Genomic DNA, 12,124 nt, shown 5'->3' with positions numbered 1-12,124 from the left:
AGAGTAGAGAAGGAGCGGTAGGATCTCCCTCGACCTGCGAGCGCAAGCAACAATGCAACAAAAGGAAATACAAAAAAAAAAAAACACTTTTTAGTAGTCGTCATCCTCAGGGTTGTTGCGCTTGCCCTTGGCTAGGCGCTTGTTTGCCTTGAAGTGCTTCTTGGTGTTGGTGCTGCCCTTCACTTCAGAGACATCCACACCACGCTCAAGAGCAACCATCATGCGCTCCTTGCGGCCTGTGGGCGCCTTGCGCATCTCCTGGCCCTGTTGAGTGTAGCGAGCCTGGAAGGGGAGGGTCAGACGGCCGGCGGAGGGGCCGGTTTCTGAGCCGAAAAAGCCCGTATCAAGGTTGCGGGAGGTGCGACCGAGCTCCGGCTCGACGGAAATCTGGACTGGATCATGGGGGTTCTCTGGGTCGACTTCACCGGTGGGGTCCGCAGTGAGATCTCCTGCGGTATGCTTTCCAATCTTGGCCTGCGTGAGCTGGGCTCGGCGTCTTTCGGGAAGATGAGCGAGGTCGTATAGGTCGCTGTTGAACTCAACGGTATCAATGGGAGTTTCGTTCTCGGCAACTGGGGGAGGATTGACCCAGAGAAGTTTGCCGTTGACATAGTCCTTGAGAACGTATCGTGCAGCGCGGGACTCATCGGGCTGACCAATACCCTGAGTAGAGAAACCGCGGGCGCGAGCATAGGCACGCAGAATCTCGCTGGCAGTGGGGACACCAGTGCCGCCTTCTTCGACGGGACGCATTCTGAGCTTTACACCGTACACCTGCTCAATGAAATGCTTGGGGATACGCTTGGCGACAATACCGGCGGGACCGGTGAACTCGCGCTGCTGATCGATGGGCAGCACACCGTTAACGACCAACTCGGCCTTAGTGGTAGCGAAGTTGGGGAACACGAGACCAGGACAATCGCACAGCATAATCTCGGGGGAGAGGTAGAGAGTCTGGAAATGCTTGGTCTTACCGGGCGTGGCAGAGACAGAGACCTTTTTCGCACCGAGAAGGGCGTTGATGGTACTGGACTTACCCACATTGGGGTAACCGACCAGACCGATTGTGGTCTTACGCTTGGTCTCGCCAGACTCGTCATCTTGCGGTAGTGATTCCGGGGAGTTGGCCAGGAAAAGTTCTTCCAGTTCTTCAGTGTCTAGAATATGTGTCCCAAGCGAGCGTTCAGGATCGGCAAGTTTGGCTCTTTCTTCCTCTGCTGTCTCCTCCTTCTTGTATCCATCGTCTTCAGTGGCGTGTATTTCCAAGTTGATCTTTTGCGCTGACTTGGCAATTTCAGCATCAGAGTCATATTCCTCCTCCAAAGCGGCGAGGGCCTCGTTCTTCTCTTTGGCGAGGTGAGCCGAGAAGAAACGGAAGTTGATCTTGTTCTTCTCAAAGTACTGAGCCCAAGCTTCTCTCTGCTTCAGACTCAACATATCCGCCTTGTTGACCAACAGCAAGTTCTGCTTTCGAGGATCAATCTCCTTGACGTAACTCTCTAAATCCTCCGAACGGAACTGTAACGGGTTTCGCGCATCGACAATCTGCACGATAAGATCGGACCGCTCAATGACACGCCACAGTTGGCGCCAGACCTCCAGATTGCGCTCGAATGGAGTCATCAGCAGATCGTGGTTCTCGATCAGCTCGGCCAGTCCTCGTCGCCAGTCCAACAGACTTTGTTTCTCCATCGTTTCTAATTCATTTCGAGTCGTGGACTGGTCCCACTTGGGTCGTCGGGGAACAGTGAGGCGGTCCTTGTTCTTCTGGTGCTTAATGAAAGCCTTCTTCTCTTCGGTGGGGGTGAGAAGGAAGGGGTTCTTCTGATCGGAGTGGATGATCTTGACGTTGTTGATTTTTTCAGCGGTAAAGTCAGTTCCGGCCAGTTCGGCAGTACTCAGGAATTCGTCGAGTGCGGCCTGCTCAGTGATACTGCGCATCTTGACCCATGATGCCTCCTTTGCCTCGTTGGTGACGTAGGTTTCACCATTGACACCTGTGCGCTGGATGGCATTATTGTGAGAGACCTTCTTCAGAGAGGATGCTTTGCCCTTTCCGAACCGATCGTTCATGAGACTGGCACCCAGTCCCATAGATTTCTTGGATTTAGGCAAAACCATGATGGCGATGCTTAAGATGAAATTGAAGAAAAATTGAAGAAAGTAAAAAATCAAGTCGAGGAGGCACAACCCCCACCTGAAAAGGGAATTTTGGATTATTCAGACGGATAAGATAACGCTGACTCAGCCCCCTCTATCCGGCCTGTACAATGTTGTAGGCAAGTATATGGCCATGTCTACTGTACTTTTTGCACGGTTTCATTGCTTTATTCGTATTATATGGGTGTAGCTTATTGAATATACAATTATCAAAGCCATCTATGCTTAACAATATAGTCTATAGCTAGGGTTTATTGTCCAATCTATGGCATAGTACTATTGATGCGGGCCTCCTTAAAGCGCCGAGCCCAATGAATACCCAAGTCTCCAAGCGAAGTTGCACACTGAGTCAAATCAAAATTAAACGAGTATCGAGTGGAAATTCCAAACAAGTGCTCCATTAAACGTATACAGTTCAAAGATTCTGAGGACCCCGGAGAACGAGGGGCGATAAGACACACGTGACCCTATCAATCCCACTTTTTCCCTTTTTTTTCTGCGATACCAAAAAGTTGACCATACCAAAGATGCCGCCCAAACAGTGGATGTACGTATAGACGTGAGGATGATTATGGCGACAAAGCTAACACGCCCATAGTGACAAGAAGAACGCGAGCAAGTTCCAGCTCTTTCACCGCTCTCAAAATGATCCGTTGATCCACGATACCAGTGCGGATGACCGTTTCCTGTACCAGGTCGGAGGCCCCGCGCCCGCGCCTGCACCCGCATCGTCTTCCGCCAGCACCTCGAAGAAGCAGTTGCCAAACTTGTCTGATCTCCACACCGAATACGGCGACAGTGCTCGTGAAAATGAGGGCGAGGCCGCCAACTACGGCGTCTACTACGATGACTCCAACTACGATTACATGCAGCATCTGCGCGAGCTGGGAAGCGGCACCGGAGATGCGTACTTTGTTGAAGCCAAGAATGAGAAGGCCAAGGGCAGGGCTGGTCGAGGGATGAAGCTGGAAGACGCACTGCGACAGGTCTCACTGGTGGATAAAGATACCTATGATCAGAGCGCCTCCGTCGCCCCCAGTCTTTATGGCTCGCAATATGGTGATATGCGCTCAACTGCTTCGTCCTATATTCGCAAGCCAACCTATCAGGACCAGCAGAATGTACCAGACGCAATTGCTGGATTCAAGCCTGACATGGACCCGCGGCTGCGCGAAGCGCTGGAGGCGCTGGAGGACGAGGCCTTCGTGGAGGAGGGCGACGCCGACGGAATCTTTGGCGAATTAACAGCCAATGCAGAGGAAGTGGATGAGGGCGATTGGGAGGATTCTCTGTTTGACCACGACGTCGAAGATGAGGGATGGGAGTCGGATGCTACGGAGAAAGCGCCCGTGCAGCCGGACAGCACCAAGGCTGATCGCTCAGTGGATGATGAACTGCCAGAAGGCCCTATGAATCCACCAATGGACCCCAGCGAGATGCCTGAGCCTGATAAGCCGGCTCCCGATATGCAGCCCACTGACCAGAGTTGGATGAGCGAGTTCGCCAAATTCAAGAAAGATGCCAAGGCCGGCAATGCTCCCGCACCGGCTGCACCCACAATCGCAGAGTCACAGACGATGGCATCAACTGCCTTCACTATTGGCGGAACACCAATTCGCCGGAAGAAGCGCAAGGGTGCTCTGACTAACCCGTCTGCGTACTCGATGACCTCGTCCGCTCTGGCTCGTACTGCCGGTCACCGTCTCCTCGACGATCGATTTGACAAGGTTGAGCAGCTCTACTCTCTTGACGAGGAAGACGAATACGATGACAACATGTCCATGATCAGCGGAATGACAGGTGCAACCGGCATGACGGGCATGTCCACCGCATCATCCCAGGCTCCCAGTCTGATCGATGGTAACGGCGAAGCCGTGCACAGCCGCAGCACCTTCAACAACGTCATGGACGACTTCCTCTCCACCTGGGACCCCAACACTAGTGGACAGGCGAAGCGCCACGGTGCCAAGCACAAGCGTGGCAAGAATGGTAACGAGGCCATTGGCATCAAAATGCTCGACGAGGTGCGATCCGGTCTCGGCCCCGCTCGAATTCGAGGCACCAAGGGCAAAGTCTCCGGAACAGCTTAGATGAAGATTTGCACTGCATATGAGACGACACCCAATGGGAACCCCCAGTCATGACATGGCGTTTGGCTTTTTATTACTTATTTATTACGGCATTCCTGTGCGTTAGGGTTGATATCTCTTGATGGCTAGACCAAAAGTTATGTTTATGTCTCAATGCTCTATTGTGTATCCTTACTCTCCATGGACGAGTACCCTTTCTACAACAGCCCACGAATTCACTCGTAATGCACTGATATCATAAAACTGGGACTGCTGTTTCTCATCATAAAGAACAGCCGGTATCCCCTCCTCCCGCGCAGCCTGCACATCGCGAATCACATTATCACCAAAGTATACAATATCTTCAGCGGCAATACCATATTTCTCCAGCACAACACCAAACAGCCCATCGACCTTAGACTTGCCGACCTCGTTCGTCGTCACAAGGATATCGATATAAGACCGTATCCCGAGTTCCTGGACTGTCCACTCCTGCGCATCTGCCGGGCCCTCAGTAATGACAATGACTTTCTTTCCCAGCCTTCGCAATGTCTGCAAAAGGTGCAATGCACCCGCCTTGAGAGTCAAGTTTTCGCGTAGGGAGTCTCGATATACCTCTAACAGACGATTTAGCAGAGCGTTATCAATGAGCCCGTGCACCTGGAGAAGATGCTCGAACCGTTCGCGCCGGTACTCGCTTGAGGTCCTGCCATCTGTGAAGGCATTTGCGGTTGCACTGCGCAGGATATCTTGATATGTTTTCCTGAGAATATCTACGCCGGTCTTGTTGTCTGAACTGTGAATGATTTCGAAGACACGGGTTGAGGCGTCGGCCGAGGCTCTTCGGAAATCGTGGAGCGTGTCATCTAGATCGAAGCCGAACCAGTATTTTGAGGTGATAGTTTCCCGAATAGCCATGGAGATGGCTCGAATTGTGGTAATTCCGGTGTTGTTTTGGTTTTCACAATTGAAATAGAAGTGATTCATAGTGTATGACTCAGATGAGATATTCTTCGATGGCGTGATAGCTTCAACTACCACATCACTCTATACCACAGTATATTACAGATTCGCTATTATTTTCAAAAGATATTTATACAAAAGACCAAGAGAATCAGAAGGCGCCGCCAACCTTCTCTACAATCCACATGGAAAGTCTCACATTCCATCCGACTCGCCTTTCCGTTCGCATGAGGTCATCTCTCGAGACGGGGCTAGCATTTTCCTGAAGCCGCTCCGTCTCTTCACCCAGCTTCTGTTTCAGCTCCGGATCATTCGTCACGACCACAGCGCCGGACTCAAGGTCTAGGCTGTAGCTGCGCTTTGTGTAGTTGCTGCTGCCGACGAAGGTGATGCTGGGGTGTTCCTCACGCGGCAGTGTGACCCACAGGCCTTTGGCATGGTAGGTCCATCCGCCTGGCGTGCCAACAGTGCCCTTGCGCCACTCTTTTAGTTGAATGGAATCTGTTGCGTGTGCATCGGCGACGCGGTCAAGGAATCGGGCAGCGAGATGTGTGTATGCGGCTGGTAGCATCCCCGAGACTCCAGAAGAGCCAAAGAATCCATTTGCCCACGGCGAGGCCGTTAGAACAGTACCTTTCGTGGTGGTAGGAGTCCTCGAGGCGGTGGTTGTGCTGGAGATTAGGAGGGAGGAAAGAACAGGGTGCATGTTGAAGTAACCTGCGGTGAAGAGCCAGCGGGCACCAACAAAGACTGATGAGCTCGACAGAAGACGGAGAATGGTCGTCACGGCAGGGTATTCGGTAGATGTGTCATCAGGCATTAGGAGAGAAGTAAACTGCGATACAGGGTATACGTAGGTTTGACTTGATGAGGATGGAAGTGCTGGTTTGTTGTCAGAGGCCTGAATGAGCGGGCTCAAAAACTTCGAAGAATATGCAATGAATTCTTGAGGATCGTCAAGAGGAGAAGGAGATTTGTTTGCGGTAGGCCAGTCCAGAACATAGCTGGATTTGTTTTGAGGGTCCGGCAGCACCTGGAAGCTCAGACTGCAGATTGCATGGTGGATTTTAGCGTAATATTCGGTCAGCACCTTGGAGTCGAACACATGGTATCGATCTAGGCGGCTGGTGAAGTATTCCTCGGATAGGTTTGCTCTGCGATTATGTTAATATCCCGCGTTTGTCCCAGTTTGCATATAACATACCCCGATAGAATGATTTCGTCGTCTATTCCGTACAGCTTCATGTGCTGCAAGCCCCAGCCCTCATTGACGCGGGCAGGGATCCACTTCTTTCTTAGGCCCGTCAAGTTGGGAGTATGGAACATTCGAATCTCGACTCGTTCAGGTCCGTACTCTTCCACCAACGAACAAAGGAGTGATGCACATGAAGCATGCGGGGTCTCCCGTGTGCCGCGCAGAGCGTCTGTGAGAATAGAAACCTTGAGATCCGGATTACCGCGGAGAGCCTGGCTCAAGGTATCGATAAGATCGTGTTCTGTTTTGCCAATGTACAATGTAGATAGGTAAATGCGCCGCCGGGCATTGCGGATTTTATTCTGCGGAACTGAAAGTTAGTCCCAAATAATTTCAAGCAGACAAACAGACAGAACATACCTTCAAAGTAGAGTAGAAATTGGCCGGAGAGTCAATTATATGAATTTGAGACGCAGGCACCTCGAATCGGGGAGCAATGCGGTCTAGCTCCGCGGTGATTCCTGCCAGAGGTGAAGGAGCGGGTGCTGCAGTCGCAGCTCCTGTACCGGCATGCGCAGAAAATTGGCGAGTACACAGTCTTTGACGTGCGACTGGGCGATGCCCAGCGCTACGAAGCGTTTGCCCTCCAATGCGACCGAACATGTCTGAATATCCGAGGGTCGAGGGTTTTCTGTATCGGGATATCCATGGTAGAGCAGGGTGCAAACACTGCAAACACACCGCCCTCCTGCAACCTCAAATCGCCAATCTCTCGCATCTCATTCGCTCTAGCACATTATACCAGCAAAGATGTCGACTATTGTGAGGACGCTGCGCAACCTTCGTCGGGTCGGATTCAAGGTTCGTATGACTGCGATATATTCCCTTTGGAAACTCGGTTGCTAACACACTTGTACAGGATGCCGCCCACCAGATGCAGGTCGGTTACGAACGCCTCCCCCGGAACAGGTCAATTGAATGAGCTCGAGACTAACCTATGTCCCTGTTCGCTGCGATATAGAACATTGGTGCGTTGCCACTCTATCAATTTCTACCCAGCAGTTGACTAACAATACGCTCCTACAGGTGATACCAAGGCCGGAGCTCTGATCGGAACCGACCGCTTTGGAAACAAATATTTCGAGAACATGGAGGAATTGCCCCGTAAGAAGACACTTCAGCTCATACTATCACATTGAAAAAGGAGGTTCTAATTGTACTTCCCCGTTTAGTCCGAACACGATGGGTCGACTACAAGGAGGCTGAATATGATGCATCCCAGATCGAGCCTGGCTGGTAAGCGCTTCTCTCGAGATACTGGGTCAACAATTCACCTGCGATGGTGTGGAACTAACCTATTTAAGGCATGCCTGGATTTCCTACCTCGTTGACGCGCCCCCGGCCGCCGACAAGATCATGCAGTCCGGTTTCCGTCCCTGGGAGCTGTCCGACCACCGCACCAACCCGACCCAGAGCCGCGGTGCATTCAAGACTTACTCCACGTACGTGCAATATTCCTGTGTACAATATTTTGGTCTTTCCCGTGCATCGACTAACGTCACTCTAGCACCCGGCCCAAGATTGTTGCGTGGACTCCCACCGCTGCTCCGCGGTAGATTTATTTGCAGTAGCAGAATCAATCCACTTGTTTTTGTTGTTCAATTGATCCCGTTCTCCCCTTTCAACCCATTGACAACTCGTTTGTTGATTTGGGAAATGTATATAAAGACGTTTCGCCAGTAGTGCTTATTTTTTTTTACGAAGAAAGTCCGTTTTCAAGATTGCGCTTCAATAAAAATTGTAGTGATGATAACCCTCATAGTATAAACAAGGTATCTCGTTGAAACGAGAGAAAATCCGTTGCTAGAGGGGGGGGGGAATGCAGTAGATACAAGAAGATACAGAATTTTGTTGCCGTCATTAGAGGACATAGACACCGGAACCGATATTGGACCAGTGCCGAATTGGGCGTCGATCCTCAAGTTCAATGCACCACCAGAGCACTTCTTTCAGCTTTTCGATCTGCTCACCAGCCTCATATGCTCTTGACAACGCATACCATGCCTCGGAGTTGTCCCAAGAGCTTCCGAGCTTTGTCAACGCCGAAAGAAGTCCATAGGCGCGATCGCGGGCCGCAAGACGGTGAAGTTGCTTAGGTTCAACATCTTGTGCAGATAGAGGAGCCTCGTCGGGACCCGCATTCTTGGTTTCGGTTGATACCTTGAGGTCGTCGGTTGAGATAGCCTTCGCAGACTTGGGCTTGCGTGTCTCCGACAGCAATGATAGACGTGAGGCGTTAGGATCCACGTCGGCATTCGACGGCTCTGGATCCAATTTCTGATCCCAAATGTCCAGGAGAAGGTTGGCAAGTCCAATGGTCGCTGTTGGGTGGTCCCGGTCGCGCAGTAGCGCGTCCTCAAAGTGCCTGATGGCTTGATGTGGGCTAGATCGAGCCTGGGACAAGAGGCCCTGTTCTGCGTAGACATCAGCCCAGAGCTCCTCAGAGCTCTTTGAAGCACCCCAGCCGCGCTCGCTAAAAGATCGAGCTGAGGATTCATGTGATGCCGTAAGTGCTTCCACTCGCGCGGCTTGTTTCGAAGCTTCTTCGCAAGCTTCACGGGCATCGTCGAAAAGAGACGCTCGGCGATAAAGACCTGCGATAACAAGCCAGATTTTCACGAGAAGACATAAGGCGTGCTTTTGGGATTGGACTAGAGAAAACTTCGTGACAGCGCTTGTAGGAGAGTCGAAACGGTGGCCGATTGGGAGCCGGAAATCCTGAATAGGGGGTTGCTCCTCATGGCCGGCTGGGGGAGCTTCTTGTTTATAGTTCAAGTTGTGTGCCATTGTCGGTAGTGGCTGTTTGCCTTTGGTAGGATAGATCGCGGACTCTGATGATGTGTTGCCAGAAAACGCAATGCCAACCATTTCTGCGGATGTCTCACCCCCATTCGGAAGTGGGGGCTCTTCAACACGCGGCCTCTCGTTTCTATGAAAGCTTGAACTTCGCTTTTTCAATTTCTTGGAGTCTGCTCTCCCAATCGTTGGCGGTCTTCCCTGACGGCTGTGAGGATCTTCATCCGTGATCTGGATTGACGGATGCTCTGTCATATGACCATTGGGGATAGCTGGGGTGGGTGGAATGACGGCATCAGAACCATTGCCCTGGTCAGCACGACGATCTGGTAACTGGGACGTTCTGTTTCGGCCGAAAATGCTTCCACGAAAGCTCTTGGTAGTTCCGGCGGAGCTCTTTGGCGGTACTAGATAGTCTTCCTCGGCTCTAGTCCTCCCAGCCTCGAGGTTCAGGTCGTGGAAAAGAGCGCCAAAAAGACCCAATAATTGTGTGCTGTGGTTGACAGCAGATTCGGGCCCTTCCAGGAGCTCGACGAACGCGAGCTGTGTGATGCGGGTTTGGACAATTCGTTCTTTTTCTCTATCTTGCAATCTGCTGGCAATTGGGCGCTGGTTGGGGTTTTGGGCATTCCTTGATGAATGCCGTTCGCGATGACCCTTCGAGAATAATTCTCGGGGAAACTGCTCGAATGCAGCCTCACATGAGCGCCCAGCAATCTCGAACTCCTGCTTCGCACTTAGCAGCAGTGCAAGCAGATGCCACAGAGATACCAAGTCACGTTCTTTGGAAAGATCATCAGATAGCACAGGAGACGAAGTACTTGGCGTCAGAGCTGACTTGACATAGTCAATTGCAGTGTCCAAATCTCTGTTCTCGGCCAGTACAAGGCCTAGGGTGTAAAGTGAGGCATAGTTTGAGCTACTTCCCAATTCTGGAGCAAGACTCTTTTCGAGGTATTCGATCGCATCAGCTCTGATTTCATCGCGTGATTCAGTCACAGGAGTCCAGCTTGCCCAGCAGGCAAGTCCAACGCCGACAGCTCGGTAGGAGGAGGCCAGCACGGAGGGAGGGATGTTTGGCAAGTTCGTAGAATTGCCATTGACCTGACCGTTGGTGGTAGGCGTATTGTGCTTATCGATATACTCCCTTATAATTTCAGTCAGATCTCGGGCTTTCTCTGCCTCTTCTAATGAGCCAAGACAGCTCAATAATGTGACTCCCTCAGAGAGCGTTTGCAGCAATATTTCATCCTTTTCCAGCTCCCCGTATGCAGTAGACTTCTCTGCCCTTTCTTTGGCTGCAGTGACAATCTCGATATAGGAATCGAGCGCCTTCACAGCGAGGTCAAAGTCTGCCAAAGCAGAATGAACATGGAAGAGACGTCGAAGCACCAAAGGAGAGTGGTAGGACTTTGCCGCTGCCCGGTACAGAATCTAGGACAAGGGATGTTAGCACATGTGATTTCATAAGATATGTTTTTGGACTCACCTCCAATACATTACGACCAACTGCGTTCTGACCTCCTTCGCCGAGGTCCGAGTCCTGCCACTCGGGACCACACAAGACTTCCCAGTTACTGATCACCTGCTCCACCCACTCCTCAACTTGCGAGTTATGCGAGCTGGCCGTAGGAAACATGACTTCAGAGAGAAGATTGCGCTCGTAGATAGTCTCTACACGGCGCAATTCACTGGCAAGTTGTGGGCGCTCCGGTCCATCATTGGGGCCGGTGTATGTGACCCCGCCCTGTAGGACCGCTGTGAGAAGCTTGTAATAAGTAGTCCATACCAATGTTCGGGGAGCCAGGCCGAAAGAATCCACAGTCGATGGGTTGTTAGCAGAGACCCCGTGTTTCACGGCAGGATGAGTCGCCCACAACCTAAGCAATCGCAAGGCAATATCTGCGTGTCTAGGATTTGAATAGGGTGCATGTTTGGTCACTTCATCACTGGCTAAAAGAGCACCATTGCCCAGAAGGGACTCGGACCAGTTCAGGAATTGCGGCGTGGTGACCGAGGCTAATTTGCCGCCGCTTAGCCACGGAATTAGAGATGAATATGTCTCCAATGCGTCATCGATGTCTGCAGCGGTGGATTGTGCGGTTGCTGGCTTTCTGTCAGATACGGTAATGGCTAGATCCGGAAGTAAACAACGTAAACAAAGTAAACATACCCTTGATGTAGCATCCCTTGACTAAACAGACCTCGGTCCACGAGGTAAGTTGCTCTCCTCCCCCGGCCAAGCTATCAAGAGTTACCGCGAAATCCTTAGGAAGACGCGCTGCCGAAAGTCCAGGTTCGTTCAAAGCCCAATGAATCCACCCGAGACAGACTTGTGCTTGCAATAATTCTTGTGGTGATCCGTCATTAGTCTCAATTGTGATCAATAGGGCCGGAATCAGCTCGGCGAGACTCGGCGAGGAAGAAGATGAGTCGCCGGAGGACTTTTGTTGAAGATATGCAATCACACGCGATTCCGCAGTTGCGGTCTGTATCAGGCCTAGAGACGGCTCGGTTAGGTTGAGATCAAGAAACTAGGGACCGGTGGCGTACAAGTTTTTTGTGGTGCGTGTTTGGTGACTTTTCGGATCAATTCAGGGAGTTCATCCCATTTGCCTTGACTCCGCGCCTGGTCCAAGGCCGCGATGTAGCCCTGCCCTTTGTCGGCATTGCCTCCCTGGTTCGCACGTGTCAACATAAATACTGGGTGGTATCAACGATTTAGAAGAAATGAAAACAAGCACTTGTTGAAGGGGACAGAAGGGGGAAACTTACAGCCATGATTCAGGAGAGTTGTGAATGATTTAAAAAGGGAGAAGAGCAATCAAGCATCGCCAACATCGTCAGCCTGAAGCCCGATGATCGTCCAGGGGTGGAGAGC

General features: G+C 51.5%; 6 protein-coding genes across 6 annotated transcripts; 2 read left to right on the top strand and 4 right to left on the bottom strand.

The window, feature by feature from the left end:
• Window positions 1–90: 90 nt before the first annotated feature.
• Window positions 91–2,121, bottom strand: N7447_002859 (ribosome biogenesis GTPase LSG1; the record flags this gene model as incomplete). The annotated part of the gene is made up of 1 exon (XM_057227134.1): window positions 91–2,121. One exon carries the CDS (start codon window positions 2,119–2,121, stop codon window positions 91–93), a length of 2,031 nt encoding a protein of 676 aa, XP_057091150.1.
• A 566-nt stretch (window positions 2,122–2,687) lies between these two features.
• Window positions 2,688–4,250, top strand: N7447_002858 (ribosome biogenesis protein LTV1; the record flags this gene model as incomplete). Its single annotated transcript, XM_057227133.1, has 2 exons — window positions 2,688–2,707; window positions 2,759–4,250. 2 exons carry the CDS (start codon window positions 2,688–2,690, stop codon window positions 4,248–4,250), a joined length of 1,512 nt encoding a protein of 503 aa, XP_057091149.1.
• Window positions 4,251–4,421: 171 nt separating this feature from the next.
• Window positions 4,422–5,216, bottom strand: N7447_002857 (HAD family hydrolase; the record flags this gene model as incomplete). Its single annotated transcript, XM_057227132.1, has 1 exon — window positions 4,422–5,216. The coding sequence occupies one exon, from the start codon at window positions 5,214–5,216 to the stop codon at window positions 4,422–4,424; it is 795 nt and encodes a 264-aa protein (XP_057091148.1).
• A 127-nt stretch (window positions 5,217–5,343) lies between these two features.
• On the bottom strand, window positions 5,344–7,050 carry N7447_002856 (CDP-diacylglycerol--glycerol-3-phosphate 3-phosphatidyltransferase; the record flags this gene model as incomplete). The annotated part of the gene is made up of 3 exons (XM_057227131.1): window positions 5,344–6,346; window positions 6,397–6,749; window positions 6,808–7,050. 3 exons carry the CDS (start codon window positions 7,048–7,050, stop codon window positions 5,344–5,346), a joined length of 1,599 nt encoding a protein of 532 aa, XP_057091147.1.
• Window positions 7,051–7,197: 147 nt separating this feature from the next.
• N7447_002855 (complex I NDUFA12 subunit family protein) lies at window positions 7,198–8,003 on the top strand (the record flags this gene model as incomplete). The annotated part of the gene is made up of 7 exons (XM_057227130.1): window positions 7,198–7,248; window positions 7,307–7,327; window positions 7,409–7,415; window positions 7,474–7,551; window positions 7,620–7,683; window positions 7,752–7,889; window positions 7,955–8,003. The coding sequence occupies 7 exons, from the start codon at window positions 7,198–7,200 to the stop codon at window positions 8,001–8,003; spliced, it is 408 nt and encodes a 135-aa protein (XP_057091146.1).
• Window positions 8,004–8,307: 304 nt separating this feature from the next.
• On the bottom strand, window positions 8,308–12,024 carry N7447_002854 (uncharacterized protein; the record flags this gene model as incomplete). Its single annotated transcript, XM_057227129.1, has 5 exons — window positions 8,308–10,677; window positions 10,733–11,349; window positions 11,417–11,743; window positions 11,797–11,920; window positions 12,019–12,024. The coding sequence occupies 5 exons, from the start codon at window positions 12,022–12,024 to the stop codon at window positions 8,308–8,310; spliced, it is 3,444 nt and encodes a 1,147-aa protein (XP_057091145.1).
• Window positions 12,025–12,124: the final 100 nt, after the last annotated feature.

This window comes from Penicillium robsamsonii, assembly GCF_028829455.1.
Source record: "Penicillium robsamsonii strain IBT 29466 chromosome Unknown utg000001l_segment0_segment0, whole genome shotgun sequence".
Classification (NCBI taxonomy): domain Eukaryota; kingdom Fungi; phylum Ascomycota; class Eurotiomycetes; order Eurotiales; family Aspergillaceae; genus Penicillium; species Penicillium robsamsonii.
This window is presented reverse-complemented; position numbering and strand designations above follow the sequence as displayed.